Source organism: Anomaloglossus baeobatrachus, chromosome 6 (assembly GCF_048569485.1).
Source record: "Anomaloglossus baeobatrachus isolate aAnoBae1 chromosome 6, aAnoBae1.hap1, whole genome shotgun sequence".
Classification (NCBI taxonomy): Eukaryota; Metazoa; Chordata; class Amphibia; order Anura; family Aromobatidae; genus Anomaloglossus; species Anomaloglossus baeobatrachus.
Window position 1 is genome coordinate 238,163,846 of NC_134358.1, and position 17,164 is coordinate 238,181,009.

At 50.8% G+C, this 17,164-nt stretch overlaps 1 protein-coding gene across 1 annotated transcript in view; it reads right to left on the reverse strand.

The window, feature by feature from the left end:
* The window catches only part of SYCP2L (synaptonemal complex protein 2 like), a 385,988-nt gene that overhangs the window by 249,245 nt on the left and 119,579 nt on the right, over nucleotides 1-17,164 (reverse strand). The window contains exon 11 of the mRNA XM_075316073.1: nucleotides 3,511-3,560. Coding sequence (XP_075172188.1) covers nucleotides 3,511-3,560 — 50 coding nt within the window. The remainder of the gene's footprint in view (nucleotides 1-3,510; nucleotides 3,561-17,164) is intronic.

A 17,164-nucleotide genomic window follows, 5' to 3' on the forward strand; every position in this document is an offset into this window, starting at 1 on the left:
GTAAATCAGGCTCCAGCCCTCGTCGCTGCCGTGAAACAGCGTCTCTCCCCTACCCTGATTGACAGGGTGGGGGCGGGAACGATCGGAGCTGCCGGCGTCCTAGGCCCAAAAGCCGGGGACTAGAGTTATAAACGCCGCCGCCGTAAAAGCGCGGTCGGCGTATCCCCGGCGCACCACAAGTCACAGCAGCGCCGCCCGGTCCAGAGGGGGTCGGCGCTGCGTTCCCAGAACACAAAGTCCCCCAGATAACTGTAGGAACACCAGCTCAGTGTACGGTCCCCGGCGCACTACAACACCCAGCCAGCCCGGAGTGTGTCTGTGCCTGCCGGGGACACAGAGTACCTGTATGATGCAGGGCCCGGTCCCTGATGGTACTCCTGCTCCGAATCCATCAGGTTCTAATGGGTCTGTGGATGGAGCCCGGCGTCAGAGCTGAGAGGCCGGCAGGATCCCACTTCCACAGAGCCCCCAAGGGGATGTGGAAGGAAAACAGCATGTCAGGCTCCAGCCCTGTAACAGCAATAGGTACCTCAACCTTACAACACCATCCAGGGGTGAGAAGGGAGCATGCTGGGGACACTATATGTGTCCTCTTTTCTTCCATCCGAACTAGTCAGCAGCTACTGCTGACTAAAATCTGTGGAGCTATGCATGGAATGTCTGACCTCCTTCGCACACAAAGCTAAAACTGGAGTACCCGTGATACCACGGGGGGGTATAGCCAGAGGGGGAGGGGCCTTGCACTTTTGATGTAGTGCTTTGTGTGGCCTCCAGAGGGCAGTAGCTATACCCCAATCGTCTGGGTCTCCCAATAGAGCGCTGAAGAAAATGCATGCTATCAAATTGGTGCGTTTGGTATACATTTTTCATGGGTTTTAGCTGCGGTTTTGTCAAAAAATGCAGCTCACCAACTTAGTTACAGAATGGCAAAATCAATGCTGGAGTGATTTAGACATGCCGGTGTCCATGTCAGTGCCCGTGTCTGTCTCTCCCCAAGCAGTACATACTCATCGATCACCGGCTGTCACACTGTTCCCGCGCCTCTCATCTTCTTCCGGACCCGCTCATTAGCGTCATACAGTGACTCCTCCCCCGCCTGTGATTGGTTGTAGTCAGACGAGCCCCCATGCTGAGTGACAAGAATCTGACTGCAAGCAGACGCCGGTGGGCGTGTCTAAATCGTACAGTACTGGAGAGTCGCTCTATTAGCGGTGGAGGACTCGAGCTGTGACAACAAACACCTCAGTTACGGCACCGCTGATCGCGCGGCTCACTTCAGTCACTTGGGTGGTTTGCTGTTACACAGCTGGAGTCCTCCAGCTGTTTTTATTTTACATAAAGGATTTTTTGGCTGTCTGTGGTTATTTACTTTCCCTTACAGATTAGTGATGTGGTGTGTCTCAGACGCCTAACATCACTAACCTAGGGCTTAGTGGCAGTTATGGGCTGCCATTAATCCCCTATTACTCCGAATGCCACCGCACCAGGGCAACAGAAAGTTGGGTCCAGTGCCAGAATTGACGCATCTTAAGGATGCGCCACTTCTGGGGCGGCTGTGGGCTGCTATTGGGAGGCTCTAAAGGGCTAAATAACGATGGTCCTTCCCACCCTAATAATATCAGCCCCCAGTTGTCTGGTGCACCTTGGCTGGTATTAGAAAAATGGGAAGACCTTAAGTGTTTGTTTGTTTTGTTTTTTTTTAATAAATCAAATAAAAAAAATAAAAAAAGCATGGGATCCCCTCTATTTTTCATAACCAGCCATGGTACAGTAGACAGCTGAGGGTTGCAGCCTGCAGCTGCTGCTGTTCCTGTGCTTGATATGAAAAGGAGGGGGGGGGGGGGGGAGGTCTGTCATTTCCCCGACCTAAAAAATTAAAAAACGAAAGAAAAACAAAAATGGTAAGCAAGCTAGCTATCGCTCTATCAAGCTATTGTTATTTCTATGTATTCTTTCTGTTCTTTCTTATTATCTAATTTATATGTCCTTATTATCTATTCTATTTTTGTCTATCTATCCATTATCCTCTTCTATATTTTGTTTCTACTTTAAAAAACGCAATAACAATAACGCACCAAAACACACTAAAAATGCATCAAAACCGCGCTAAAATGCATCAAAAAGGCACCTACATTACAAGCGTTTTGTTTTTGGGGTTTTTTTTTTTTTTTTTTTTTTTAACATTTCCAGGCTCTCTGAAAAGGTGCAGTTTTGGTTGCAGTTTGTGTGCAGAAAAAACTGCAGCGTACACATGGAGCCTAATGCGGGCGTCACACGGTACGATATATCGGCAGGGTCCCGTTGTAAGTGACGCACATCTGGCATCGTTTGATATATCGTAGCGTGTGACAGCTACGAGCGACGGTGAACGAGCAAAAATTCTCACCTTATCGTTGCTCGTTGACACGTTGCTCATTTTCAAAAAGTCGTTTCTTCTGTGCGCCGGTTGTTCATCGTTCCCAGGGCAGCAGACATCGCTCTGTGTGACCCCCCGGGAACGATGAACATAGCTTACCTGCGTCCCGCCGGGAATGCGGAAGGAAGGAGGTGGGCGGGATGTTTACGTCCCGCTCATCTCCGCCCCTCCTCTGCTATTGGCCGGCCGCTGTGTGACGTCGCTGTGAGGCCGAACGTCCCTCCCCCTTCAGGAAGTGGATGTTCGCAGCCCACAGTGAGGTCGTCTGGGAGGTAAGCGCGTGTGACAAGGTTAACGACTGTGCACCACAGGCAACTAATTGGCCGCGACGCACAAACGATGTCGGCGGGTACGATCGCTTGATAGCCTAATGCGGGTGTAACACGGGACGATCTATGTGCACACATGGCTGGCACAAGACTTGCTTTTGCTAGGACAATAACTAAAGCACAAGGGTAATCACAAAGAAGTCGGCCTTAATTTGGAGAGCCCGTGTATTTGACATGGTCAACTCTACGTTGCTTGTTCTAGCGTGGGTAACCCCAAAAATATTTTTATATATGCACCTGAAGGTTAAAACGGAAAAAAAAAAAAAGTTTACCAAAAAGCACTACAGTCTACAATGAAAAGCCTCTGTGAATCAATCTTACTCCTTTGTCCGTTAATCACTAATACGTTACACGGAGGGGGGGGGGATGGGTAAAGTGCTGCACTATGCTGTCCCCCCTCTTATTTTTTTGTGTTTGTGAAAGGAGAGAAAATTTTAATATTTAATAAAAAATTAGTTCACAAAGTAGTAGTTTGCTTCAGTGTCAGGACGAATTTGTAAAAAATAAACTAACATTAAACTAAAAAAAATTAAGGGTTGAAAATTATTATAGGTAAAAGATAAAAAACAAAAACAAAAAAAACACCACTTAAGATATCAACTTCAGGGTGAAACTGAAAATGTAACCAACGATGTAGCATTTTCATCAAGAAGAGCTGCTTGTATTTTGCTACCGTAGTGAATAAATATTAATAAATGTGCACTGTTCACACTTCATTTCACGACAAGTTATTAATAAAAAAGATACATAAAAAAAAAAACGTACCTGCTGGGTGAAGGCCTGGGACTTATGGTGTTGATTATGTTAGCAGACATCTGAAACAAAAGAGCATACCTTTATTTTCTGTCTCCACGCCCTTCACCACCACCCCACAAAAAAAAAAAATAAATAAATAAATCTCTGAATACTTTCTACACTATTTAAATAAATGGAGGTCATTAGAACTACATAATTTACCAGGTAAGAAAGGTTTCCGCTATACAGACAAGGCAAAAAATGGGACTGACAAAAGTTTTTGTTTCCACAAAGTTTGCTGATGCAGTGTTATCAGATAGTCAGATGTTTACAAGTTTAGGCCGGTTTCAGACGTCCGTGTTTCAGGTACGTGTGACATTCGTTTTTAACACGGATGCCACACGTACCCATATTATTTGCTGTAACTCACACGTCCATGTTTTCACATGGACCATGTGACCCCTCATGGCCCCACACGCACACACGCAGGCATGTCCGTTTTTTTGCCGGTAGCACGGGTGTCACACGGATCGCACACTTATGTGATCCATGTGACACGTACCGGAGAAAACACGGGTCTTTTTTTTAAAAAAAAAAAAAAGAAAAAAATTCTATATTTACCTCTCTCCTAGTGATGCTGCAGAGAGCTCCTTATCGCCACTCCTTATACTCGCTGAACATTCAGTGCCCTGTGGAGCTGGAAGCAGGAGCAGCGCTGGGGACTTCAGTGCCAGGGACCGCATCGCTGGGTGAGTATACTGCAGAGTGTGTGTGTGCGCGTGTGTGCTTGTGTTGAGAACCTGGAACACTGATGAACCCTTGAAGCTGTAGCACGGGTGTCGCGGGGGGTCATCAGGATGTCATCAGAGTTCATTGGGAACTCAGATGACCTCCTGGATATCACTGTGCTTACAGAATACTCACCTGTCCCCAAGGTGCTGTCCTCGGCCGTGCTGTGCCTGGCGCTGACCCCAGCGCTGCTTCGGCTTCCAGGTCCTGAGTGCGGTTAATAATATGAGCGGGGGTCAGGAGCAGGAGGCAGCAGAGCTGAAGACAACAAGTAAATATTGAAAAGCTATTTATTTCACAGACCCGTGTTTTCTCCGGTACCTGTCACACGTATGCAAACACGGATGTCACACGTATGACCATAACCATGCGTGTGACTGGTACCTGATTAAATACGGACGTCTGAAACTGGCCTTACTGACCACAGTTAAGCATTTCATACGTTTTTAAAGAAAATCTGCCAGCAGCTTTTTAGACCCTAAACTAACACCATATGATGCAGTAAAAAATGCCCCCACACAGAATAATGTTCCCACATCCCCACACCTGCACAACATGATGGCCCCCACCACACTATCACAGCTCCCCACACAGCGTGATAGTCACCACTTACTCCCCCCTAACAATGAGGGTAATGACTGCTTTCCATACCGTATGATGGTCACCACTGCCTTCCATACCGTATGATGTCTAGAATGTCCACCACAGCCCCCAAAAAGTATTAATGTCCCTCAAACAGTATGATGGTCCCCATCAATATTCAGAGTATTATTGTCCCCTCCACATACTATGATGAGGGGGGAAAAAAAAAAAAAAAAAAAGAGGGGGGGGGGGTGGGAGGAAAAGGGGGTGGGAGGAAAAGGGGAGGAAAAAGGGGAGGAAAAAAAGAAAAAAGGAGAAAAAGAAAGAGACACTACCGCCCCAATCATCACCGCATACACGGAGGCACTACCACCCCCAACATCACCGCACATACTTAGGCACTACCGCACCCATCACCGCACACACCGGCACTACCTGAGTGATGCCACCGCTGACAGCGCGACTCCCTTCAGTTGCTTCGTGGTGCTCACAGTGAGCGGCGGTGTTCTAGTGCCGCTCCTGTCAGCTTCATGTAGCAGAGCTGAAAGCGTCGTGGGACCTCGTGAGGATTACGCCGGACCTGGAGGGGTATTTGGGGATTTTAATAAAGTGGTGAAAGAGGGTGAGGTTTTTTTGTCTTTTATTCCAAATAAAGGATTTTTTTCGGGTGTATGTGTTTATTTACTTTCAATTACAGGTTAATCATGGGGGGGCTCAGAGACACCTGCCATGATTGACCTAGGACTTAATGGCAGCTATGGACTGCCATTAACTCATTACTCTGATTGCCATCGCACCAGGGCAATTTGGGATGAGCCGGGTAGAGTCCCAGGACTGTCGCATCTAATGGATGCGGCAATTCCAGGCGGCTGCTGGCTGATACTTTTACGCTGGGGGGCTCCCCATCCTGAGAATACCAGCCTTCAGCCGTGAGGCTTTACTTTGGCTGGTATCAAAACTGAGGGGGGCCGCACGTCGTTTTTTAAAATTATTTTACTGCACGATATAGACCCGTCCACCTGCGGCTGTTATTGGTTGCAGTGAGACAGCTGTCACTCAGCGTGGGGGCATGTCTGACTGCAACCAATCATAGGCACCGGCGTGCGGGGGAAGCAGGGAATAAGAGATGGAATAATGAGCAGCCGGCATTTTCAAAAGAGGAAAAGCCGCCAGAGGAGTGTGACAGCTGTGCAGCGCCGCACCCATGATCAGTGAGTATAAGAGAGGGGGGTGAAAGGGAGAGAGAGAGAGAGAGATAGACACCGAGAGAGAGTGCGAGACCGAACGACAGACAGAGACAGAGACAGAGAGACAGAGACAGAGAGACAGAGACAGAGACAGAGAGACAGAGACAGAGACAGAGAGACAGAGACAGAGACAGAGAGACAGAGACAGAGACAGAGACAGAGAGACAGAGACAGAGAGACAGAGAGACAGAGACAGAGAGACAGAGACAGAGACAGAGAGACAGAGACAGAGACAGAGACAGAGAGACAGAGACAGAGACAGAGACAGAGACAGAGAGAGAGAGACAGAGACAGAGACAGAGAGACAGAGAGACAGAGAGACAGAGAGACAGAGAGACAGAGAGACAGAGAGACAGAGACACAGAGAGACAGAGACACAGAGACACAGAGACACAGAGACACAGAGAGACAGAGACAGAGACACAGAGACACAGAGAGACAGAGAGACAGAGACAGAGAGACAGAGAGACAGAGAGACAGAGAGACAGAGAGACAGAGAGACAGAGAGACAGAGAGACAGAGAGACAGAGAGACAGAGAGACAGAGAGACAGAGAGACAGAGAGACAGAGAGACAGAGAGACAGAGAGACAGAGAGACAGAGAGACAGAGAGACAGAGAGACAGAGAGACAGAGAGACAGAGAGACAGAGAGACAGAGAGACAGAGAGACAGAGAGACAGAGAGACAGAGAGACAGAGAGACAGAGAGACAGAGAGACAGAGAGACAGAGAGACAGAGAGACAGAGAGACAGAGAGACAGAGAGACAGAGAGACAGAGAGACAGAGAGACAGAGAGACAGAGAGACAGAGAGACAGAGAGACAGAGAGACAGAGAGACAGAGAGACAGAGAGACAGAGACAGAGACAGAGACAGAGACAGAGACAGAGAGAGAGAGACTAATCACGCCAGGCTGGTTTCTGCAAAACAGGATCCTGTCCATCAGCATGCCAGCGTTCACGTGCAGTATATTCAGGATCCAGTGGCAAACAGTACTTGGACGCAGTTCAAAAAAAAAAAAATATTAAAAATACTGCAACTCGCTGGATCCTCACTATACTGCACGCAAACGCATGTCATCGCATGTCCATTGCAAATGCATTGAAATTAAAACATTTGCACAGGATCCACTTTTGCAGCAATAAAACGTTCAGGATGCATGTTAAAAAAAACGTAGTGTGAAAGCAGCCTTAGGCTATGTGCACACGCTGCATTTTTTTACGCTGCGTTTATGGCTGCTAAAAATAAACAAAACCGCATAAAAACGCACCCGCGGCAAAAACTCACCGGTAAAAACGTATACGTATACGTTTTACCGTGTTTTGGCTGCGTTTTTCCAATGCATTGCAAGGGGGAAAAACGCAGAAAAACGCAGGAAAGAATTGACCCGTTTTGTTTTTTTTTAAGCTCAAAGACACAGCTTAAAAAAAAAAAAAAAAAAAAAAGTTGTGTGCGGATAGCAAAGAAGGGAATTTTGTTTACTTACCGTAAATTCCTTTTCTTCTAGCTCCAATTGGGAGACCCAGACAATTGGGTGTATAGCTACTGCCTCCGGAGGCCACATAAAGTATTACACTTAAAAGTGTAAGGCCCCTCCCCTACTGCCTATACACCCCCCGTGGGATCACGGGCTCCTCAGTTTTAGTGCCAAAGCAAGAAGGAGGAAAGCCAATAACTGGTTTAAAACAAATTCAATCCGAAGGAATATCGGAGAACTGAAACCATTCAACATGAACAACATGTGTACCCGAAAAAACAAAAAGCCCGAAGGAAACAGGGCGGGTGCTGGGTCTCCCAATTGGAGCTAGAAGAAAAGGAATTTACGGTAAGTAAACAAAATTCCCTTCTTCTTTATCGCTCCATTGGGAGACCCAGACAATTGGGACGTCCAAAAGCAGTCCCTGGGTGGGTAAAATAATATCTCGTGATAGGGCCGTAAAATGGCCCTTTCCTACATGGGGGCAATCGCCGCCTGAAGGACTTGTCTACCTAGGCTGGCGTCCGCCGAAGCGTAGGTATGCACCTGATAATGCTTGGTAAAAGTGTGCAGACTCGACCAGGTAGCCGCCTGGCACACCTGCTGAGCCGTAGCCTGGTGCCGTAATGCCCAAGACGCACCCACGGCTCTGGTAGAATGGGCCTTCAGCCCTGAGGGAACCGGAAGCCCAGCAGAACGGTAGGCTTCAAGAATTGGTTCCTTGATCCACCGAGCCAGGGTGGATTTGGAAGCTTGCGACCCTTTACGCTGACCAGCGACAAGGACAAAGAGTGCATCCGAGCGGCGCAGGGGCGCCGTGCGGGAAATGTAGATTCTGAGTGCTCTCACCAGATCCAACAAATGCAAATCCTTTTCACATTGATGAACTGGATGAGGACACAAAGAAGGTAAGGAGATGAAGGGAATTTTGTTTACTTACCATAAATTCCTTTTCTTCTAGCTCCAATTGGGAGACCCAAACAATTGGGTGTATAGCTACTGCCTCCGGAGGCCACACAAAGTATTACACTTAAAAGTGTAAGGCCCCTCCCCTTCTGGCTATACACCCTCCCGTGGGATCACGGGCTCCTCAGTTTTAGTGCAAAAGCAAGAAGGAGGAAAGCCAATAACAGGTTTAAAGACAAATTCAATCCGAAGAAACCTCGGAGAACTGAAACCATTCAACATGAACAACATGTGTACCCGAAAAAACCAAAAATCCCTAAGAAAACAGGGCGGGTGCTGGGTCTCCCAATTGGAGCTAGAAGAAAAGGAATTTACGGTAAGTAAACAAAATTCCCTTCTTCTTTGTCGCTCCTAATTGGGAGACCCAGACAATTGGGACGTCCAAAAGCAGTCCCTGGGTGGGTAAAAGAATACCTCGTGATAGGGCCGTCAAACGGCCCTGTCCTACAGGTGGGCAACCGCCGCCTGAAGGACTTGTCTACCTAGGCTGGCGTCCGCTGAAGCGTAGGTATGCACCTGATAATGCTTGGTAAAGGTGTGCAGACTCGACCAGGTAGCCGCCTGGCACACCTGCTGAGCCGTAGCCTGGTGCCGTAATGCCCAGGACGCACCCACGGCTCTGGTAGAATGGGCCTTCAGCCCTGAAGGAACCGGAAGTCCCGCAGAACGGTAGGTTTCAAGAATTGGTTCCTTGATCCACCGAGCCAGGGTGGATTTGGAAGCTTGCGACCCTTTACGCTGACCAGCGACAAGGACAAAGAGTGCATCCGAGCGGCGAAAGGGCGCCGTGCGGGAAATGTAGATCCTGAGTGCTCTGACCAGATCCAACAAATGCAAACTTTTCTCAAATTGATGGACTGGATGAGGACACAAGGAAGGTAATGTGACATCCTGATTGAGATGAAAGGGGGATACCACCTTAGGGAGAAACTCAGGAATCGGACGTAGAACCACCTTGTCCTGGTGAAACACCAGGAAGGGAGATTTGCATGACAGCGCCGCTAGCTCGGACACTCTCCGAAGAGACGTGACCGCTACTAGAAAGGCCACTTTCTGTGAAAGACGAGAAAGGGAAACATCCTTCATAGGCTCGAAAGGCGGCTTCTGGAGAGCAATTAGAACCTTGTTCAGATCCCAGGGCTCTAACGGCCGCTTGTAAGGAGGGACGATATGACAAACTCCTTGCAGGAACGTTCGTACCTGAGTAAGTCGTGCTAGGCGTTTCTGAAAAAATACAGATAGCGCTGAGACTTGTCCCTTAAGGGAGCTGAGCGACAAACCTTTTTCCAACCCGGATTGCAGGAAGGAAAGAAAAGTAGGCAATGCAAAAGGCCAGGGAGAAACTCCCTGAGCAGCGCACCAAGATAAGAATATCTTCCACGTCCTGTGGTAGATCTTGGCGGAGGATGGTTTTCTAGCCTGTCTCATGGTGGCAATAACCTTTCGAGATAATCCTGAAGACGCTAGGATCCAGGACTCAATGGCCACACAGTCAGGTTCAGGGCCGCAGAATTCAGATGGAAAAACGGCCCTTGAGACAGCAAGTCTGGTCGTTCTGGTAGTGCCCATGGTTGGCCCACCGTGAGGTGCCACAGATCTGGGTACCACGATCTCCTCGGCCAGTCTGGAGCGACGAGGATGGCGCGGCGGCAGTCGGCCCTGATCTTGCGCAGCACTCTGGGTAACAATGCCAGAGGTGGGAACACATAAGGTAGCCGGAACTGTGACCAATCTTGAACTAAGGCGTCTGCCGCCAGAGCTCGGTGATCGTGAGACCGTGCCATGAAAGCCGGGACCTTGTTGTTGTGCCGTGACGCCATCAGGTCGACGTCCGGCATCCCCCAGCGGCAACAGATCTCCTGAAACACGTCCTGGTGAAGGGACCATTCCCCTGGGTCCATACCCTGGCGACTGAGGAAGTCTGCTTCCCAGTTTTCCACGCCTGGGATGTGAACTGCGGATATGGTGGATGCTGTGTCTTCCACCCACGTCAGAATCCGCCGGACTTCCTGGAAGGCTTGCCGACTGCGTGTTCCACCTTGGTGGTTGATGTACGCTACCGCTGTGGAGTTGTCCGACTGAATTCGGATCTGCTTGCCTTCCAGCCACTGCTGGAAGGCTTGTAGGGCAAGATACACTGCTCTGATTTCCAGAACATTGATCTGAAGGGTGGACTCTTCCTGAGTCCACGTCCCTTGAGCCCTGTGGTGGAGAAACACTGCTCCCCACCCCGATAGACTCGCGTCTGTCGTGACTACCTCCCAGGATGGTGGTAGAAATGACTTTCCTTTCGACAAAGCGGTTGGAAGAAGCCACCACCGAAGAGATTCCTTGGCCGCCTGAGAAAGGGAGACGTCTCTGTCGAGGGACGTCGACTTCCCGTCCCATTGGCGGAGAATGTCCCATTGTAGTGGGCGGAGATGAAACTGCGCGAAAGGGACTGCTTCCATTGCTGCTACCATCTTCCCTAGGAAGTGCATGAGGCGTCTCAAGGGGTGTGACTGGCCTTGAAGGAGAGATTGCAACCCTGTCTGTAGTGAACGCTGTTTGTCCAGCGGAAGCTTCACTATCGCTGAGAGAGTATGAAACTCCATGCCAAGATATGTTAGCGATTGGGTCGGGGTTAGATTTGACTTTGAAAAGTTGATGATCCACCCGAAACTCTGGAGAGTCTCCAGCGCAACGTTCAGGCTGTGTTGCCATGCCTCTTGAGAGGGTGCCTTGACAAGTAGATCGTCCAAATAAGGGATCACAGAGTGACCCTGAGAGTGCAGGACTGCTACTACTGCTGCCATGACCTTGGTGAAGACACGTGGGGCTGTCGCCAGCCCGAAAGGCAGAGCTACGAACTGAAGGTGTTCGTCTCCTATAACGAAGCGTAGAAAACGCTGGTGCTCTGGAGCAATCGGCACGTGGAGATAAGCATCCTTGATGTCTATAGATGCTAGGAAATCTCCTTGAGACATTGAGGCGATGACGGAGCGAAGGGATTCCATTCGGAACTTCCTGGTTTTTACGTGCTTGTTGAGCAGTTTTAGATCCAGAACGGGACGGAATGACCCGTCCTTTTTTGGCACCACAAACAAGTTGGAGTAAAAACCGTGACCCTGTTCCTGCAGAGGGACGGGGGTCACCACTCCTTCCGCTTTTAGAGTGGACACCGCCAGCAGCAGAGCATCGACTCGGTCGGGAGGTGCAGAAGTTCTGAAGAAGCGAGTTGGAGGACGAGAGCTGAACTCTATCCTGTACCCGTGAGACAGAATGTCCCTCACCCAACGGTCTGTGACCTGTGGCAGCCAAATGTCGCCAAAGCGGGAGAGCCTGCCACCGACCGAGGATGCGGAGAGAGGAGGCCGAAAGTCATGAGGAAGCCGCCTTGGTAGCGGGTCTTCCGGCTGTCTTTTTTGGGCGTGACTGAGTCCGCCAAGAATCTGAGCTCCTCTGATCCTTTTGAGTCCTTTTGGACGAGGAGAATTGGGACCTGCCTGAGCCTCGAAAGGACCGAAACCCCGACTGTCCTCTCCTCTGTTGGGGTTTGTTTTGTCTGGGCTGAGGTAAGGATGAATCTTTACCCTTGGAGTGTTTAATGATTTCATCCAAGCGCTCACCAAACAGTCGGTCACGAGAAAAAGCCAAACTGGTTAAACACTTTTTGGAAGCAGAATCTGCCTTCCATTCTCTTAACCACAAGGCTCTGCGTAAAACCACGGAGTTGGCGGACGCCACTGCCGTACGGCTCGTAGAGTCTAGGACAGCATTAATCGCGTAAGACGCAAATGCAGACATTTGAGAGGTTAAGGGTGCCACCTGCGGAGCAGATGTACGTGTGACCGTGTCAATCTGTGTAAGACCAGCTGAAATAGCTTGGAGTGCCCATACGGCTGCGAATGCTGGAGCAAACGACGCGCCGATAGCCTCATAGATGGACTTCAACCAGAGCTCCATCTGCCTGTCAGTGGCATCCTTAAGTGCCGCCCCATCTTCCACTGCAACTAAGGATCTGGCTGCAAGCCTGGAGATTGGAGGATCCACTTTGGGACACTGGGTCCAGCCCTTGACCACGTCAGGGGGAAAAGGATAACGTGTATCCTTAAGCCTTTTGGAAAAACGTTTATCCGGATAAGCGTGGTGCTTCTGGATTGCTTCTCTAAAGTCAGAGTGGTCCAGAAATACACTTAATTTACGCTTGGGATACCTGAAATGGAATTTCTCCTGCTGTGAAGCTGTCTCCTCCACAAGAGGAGCAGGGGGAGAAATGTCCAACATTTTATTGATGGACGCTATAAGATCATTCACTATGGCGTCACCGTCAGGTGTATCCAAATTGAGAGCGGTCTCAGGATCAGAATCTTGATCAGCTACCTCCGCCTCATCATACAGAGAGCCCTGCTGGGACCCTGACCAGTGAGATGAAGTCGAGGGCCGCGCATAGCGACCTCGTTTAGGCTGTCTGGGACTGTCGTCCGTGTCAGAGCCATCACCCTGGGATGTAAGTGACACCCCCGGATCCCGGAGCTGTTCCAACTGAGGGGGACCAGGGAGCAATGAGTTAACAGTGCCCATGGCCTGAGTTACTGGTCTAGACTGCAATGTTTCAAGAATTTTAGTCATAGTCACAGACAACCTGTCAGCAAAAACTGCAAACTCCGTCCCTGTCACCTGGACAGTATTCACAGGAGGTTCTGCCTGGGTCACCTCCAGCAGAGGCCCCGGCCGAGCAAGTGCCACAGGGGCCGAGCACTGCACACAGTGGGGATCAGTGGAACCTGCCGGTAGAACAGCCCCACATGGGTACAAGCAGCATAGAAAGCCTGTGCCTTGGCACCTTTGCTTTTTGCGGTCGACATGCTGTTGTATCCTCTGAGTAATCTAGGAGGGTATATAGGAGAGAATCACCGCGACCGTACAGTGCAATGTATAGCTGCAAGCATAAAATACAAATATACACTTCGGCATCAGTGGGGGTCAGCCCTTGAGGGCAGCTTACCGCCCGCTAAAATGCGGGTGTGTGGGCACCAGAATCCCGTGTCTGGGTCTCCCAGTCTCCTCTCTCCAGCTCAGACTGCACACAGGAATGGCTGCCGGCGTCCTGTGAAGAGGGGCGGACCGTGGGCGTGCCTCAAACAAAGTGCGGGAAACTGGCGTCCCACTGTGCCCAGTGTGAGGGCTGGAGTATGCAAAGCAGACTCCAGCCCTCTGCGCTGACATTCTGTACAGCGTCCCGCCCTTCCCCTGACTGGCAGGCCTGGGGGCGGGAACGAAACGAAACTAGGTCGCAAAAAGCCGGGGACTCGAGTAATAAGCGCGGCCGTCATATATGCACGGCCAGCGCGGAAGTCCCCGGCGCACCACAAGTCCCAGCCGCGCCGCAGCGCTAAAAACTGACAACAGCGGTCGCGCGGCAGTTTCAATACATGTCCCCTCTCAGCAGAGCTGTAGATAGGAATGGCACCAGCGCGCAGCGCTGTTGTCCCCGGCGCACTAACACACCCAGCAATGCTGCGGTGTGGGCGCGATAAATACGGGGACACAGAGTACCTTGACGTAGCAGGGCCTGTCCCTGACGATACTCAGCTCCATATCCAGCAGAGTCTCCAGGGGCTGTGGATGGTGCTCGGTCTCAGTGCCTGGAGACCGGTAAAATCCCACTTCACCCAGAGCCTGAAGGGGGATGGGGAAGGATGCAGCATGTGGGCTCCAGCCTCCGTACCCGCAATGGGTACCTCAACCTTAACAAACACCGCCGACAAAGAGTGGGGTGAGAAGGGAGCATGCTGGGGGCCCTAGTATGGGCCCTCTTTTCTTCCATCCGACATAGTCAGCAGCTGCTGCTGACTAAACAGTGGAGCTATGCATGTATGTGTGCCTCCTTCGCACAAAGCATGAAAACTGAGGAGCCCGTGATCCCACGGGAGGGTGTATAGCCAGAAGGGGAGGGGCCTTACACTTTTAAGTGTAGTACTTTGTGTGGCCTCCGGAGGCAGTAGCTATACACCCAATTGTCTGGGTCTCCCAATTAGGAGCGACAAAGAAATCCTGATTGAGATGAAAGGGGGATACCACCTTAGGGAGAAACTCCGGAATCGGGCGCAGAACCACCTTGTCCTGGTGAAACACCAGGAAGGGAGATTTGCATGACAGCGCTGCTAGCTCGGACACTCTCCGAAGAGACGTGACCGCTACTAGAAAGGCCACTTTCTGTGAAAGGCGAGAAAGGGAAACATCCCTCATAGGCTCGAAAGGCGGCTTCTGGAGAGCAATTAGAACCCTGTTCAGATCCCAGGGCTCTAACGGCCGCTTGTAAGGAGGGACGATATGACAAACCCCTTGCAGGAACGTGCGTACCTGAGAATGTCGTGCTAGGCGCTTCTGAAAAAATACAGATAGCGCTGAGACTTGTCCTTTAAGGGAGATGAGCGACAAACCTTTTTCCAAACCGGATTGCAGGAAGGAAAGAAAAGTAGGCAATGCAAATGGCCAGGGAGAAACTCCCTGAGCAGAGCACCAAGATAAGAATATCTTCCACGTCCTGTGGTAGATCTTGGCGGAGGTTGGCTTCCTAGCCTGTCTCATGGTGGCAATGACCTCTTGACATAATCCTGAAGACGCTAGGATCCAGGACTCAATGGCCACACAGTCAGGTTCAGGGCCGCAGAATTCAGATGGAAAAACGGCCCTTGAGACAGCAAGTCTGGTCGGTCTGGTAGTGCCCACTGTTGGCCTACCGTGAGATGCCACAGATCCGGGTACCACGACCTCCTCGGCCAGTCTGGAGCGACGAGGATGGCGCGGCGGCAGTCGGACCTGATCTTGCGCAGCACTCTGGGCAACAGTGCCAGAGGTGGGAACACATAAGGTAGCCGGAATTGCGACCAATCTTGAACTAAGGCGTCCGCCGCCAGAGCTCGGTGATCGTGAGACCGTGCCATGAAAGCCGGGACCTTGTTGTTGTGCCGGGACGCCATTAGGTCGACGTCCGGCATCCCCCAGCGGCGACAGATCTCCTGAAACACGTCCAGGTGAAGAGACCATTCCCCTGCGTCCATACCCTGGCGACTGAGGAAGTCTGCTTCCCAGTTTTCCACGCCCGGGATGTGAACTGCGGATATGGTGGATGCCGTGTCTTCCACCCACGTCAGAATCTGCCGGACTTCCTGGAAGGCTTGCCGACTGCGTGTTCCTCCTTGGTGGTTGATGTATGCCACCGCTGTGGAGTTGTCCGACTGAATTCGGATCTGCTTGCCTTCCAGCCACTGCTGGAAGGCTTGTAGGGCAAGATACACTGCTCTGATTTCCAGAACATTGATCTGAAGGGTGGACTCTTGCTGAGTCCACGTACCTTGAGCCCTGTGGTGGAGAAAAACTGCTCCCCACCCTGATAGACTCGCGTCTGTCGTGACCACCGCCCAGGATGGGGGTAGGAAGGACTTTCCTTTTGACAATGAGGTGGGAAGAAGCCACCACCGAAGAGATTCCTTGGCCGCCTGAGAAAGGGAGACGTTCCTGTCGAGGGACGTCGACTTCCCGTCCCATTGGCGGAGAATGTCCCATTGTAGTGGACGCAGATGAAACTGCGCGAAAGGGACTGCCTCCATTGTTGCTACCATCTTCCCTAGGAAGTGCATGAGGCGTCTCAAGGGGTGTGACTGGCCTTGAAGGAGAGATTGCACCCCTGTCTGTAGTGAACGCTGTTTGTCCAGCGGAAGCTTCACTATCGCTGAGAGAGTATGAAACTCCATGCCAAGATATGTTAGCGATTGGGTCGGGGTCAGATTTGACTTTGAAAAGTTGATGATCCACCCGAAACTCTGGAGAGTCTCCAGCGCAACGTTCAGGCTGTGTTGGCATGCCTCTTGAGAGGGTGCCTTGACAAGTAGATCGTCCAAATAAGGGATCACAGAGTGACCCTGAGAGTGCAGGACTGCTACTACTGCTGCCATGACCTTGGTGAAGACCGTGGGGCTGTCGCCAGCCCGAAAGGCAGAGCTACGAACTGAAGGTGTTCGTCTCCTATAACGAAGCGTAGAAAACGCTGGTGCTCTGGAGCAATCGGCACGTGGAGATAAGCATCCTTGATGTCTATTGATGCTAGGAAATCTCCTTGAGACATTGAGGCGATGACGGAGCGGAGGTGTGTATCCTTAAGTCGTCTGGAGAAACGCTTATCTGGATAAGCGTGGTGTTTCTGGACTGCCTCTCTAAAGTCAGAGTGGTCCAGAAAAGTACTCAATTTACGCTTGGGATACCTGAAATGGAATTTCTCCTGCTGTGAAGCTGACTCCTCCACTGGAGGAGCTGGGGGAGAAATATCCAACATTCTATTGATGGACGCTATAAGATCATTCACTATGGCGTCACCATCAGGAGTATCCAGATTGAGAGCGGTCTCAGGATCAGAATCCTGATCAGCTACCTCCGCCTCATCATACAGAGAGTCCTCCTGCTGGGACCCTGACCAGTGTGATGAAGTCGAGGGCCGCTCCCAGCGAGCTCGCTTAGGCTGTCTGGGACTGTCGTCCGTGTCAGAGCCTTCACCCTGGGATGCATGGGACACCCCCGGAGCCCGGAGCTGTTCCAACTGAGGGGGACCAGGGAGCAATGATTCAACAGTGCCCATGGTCTGAG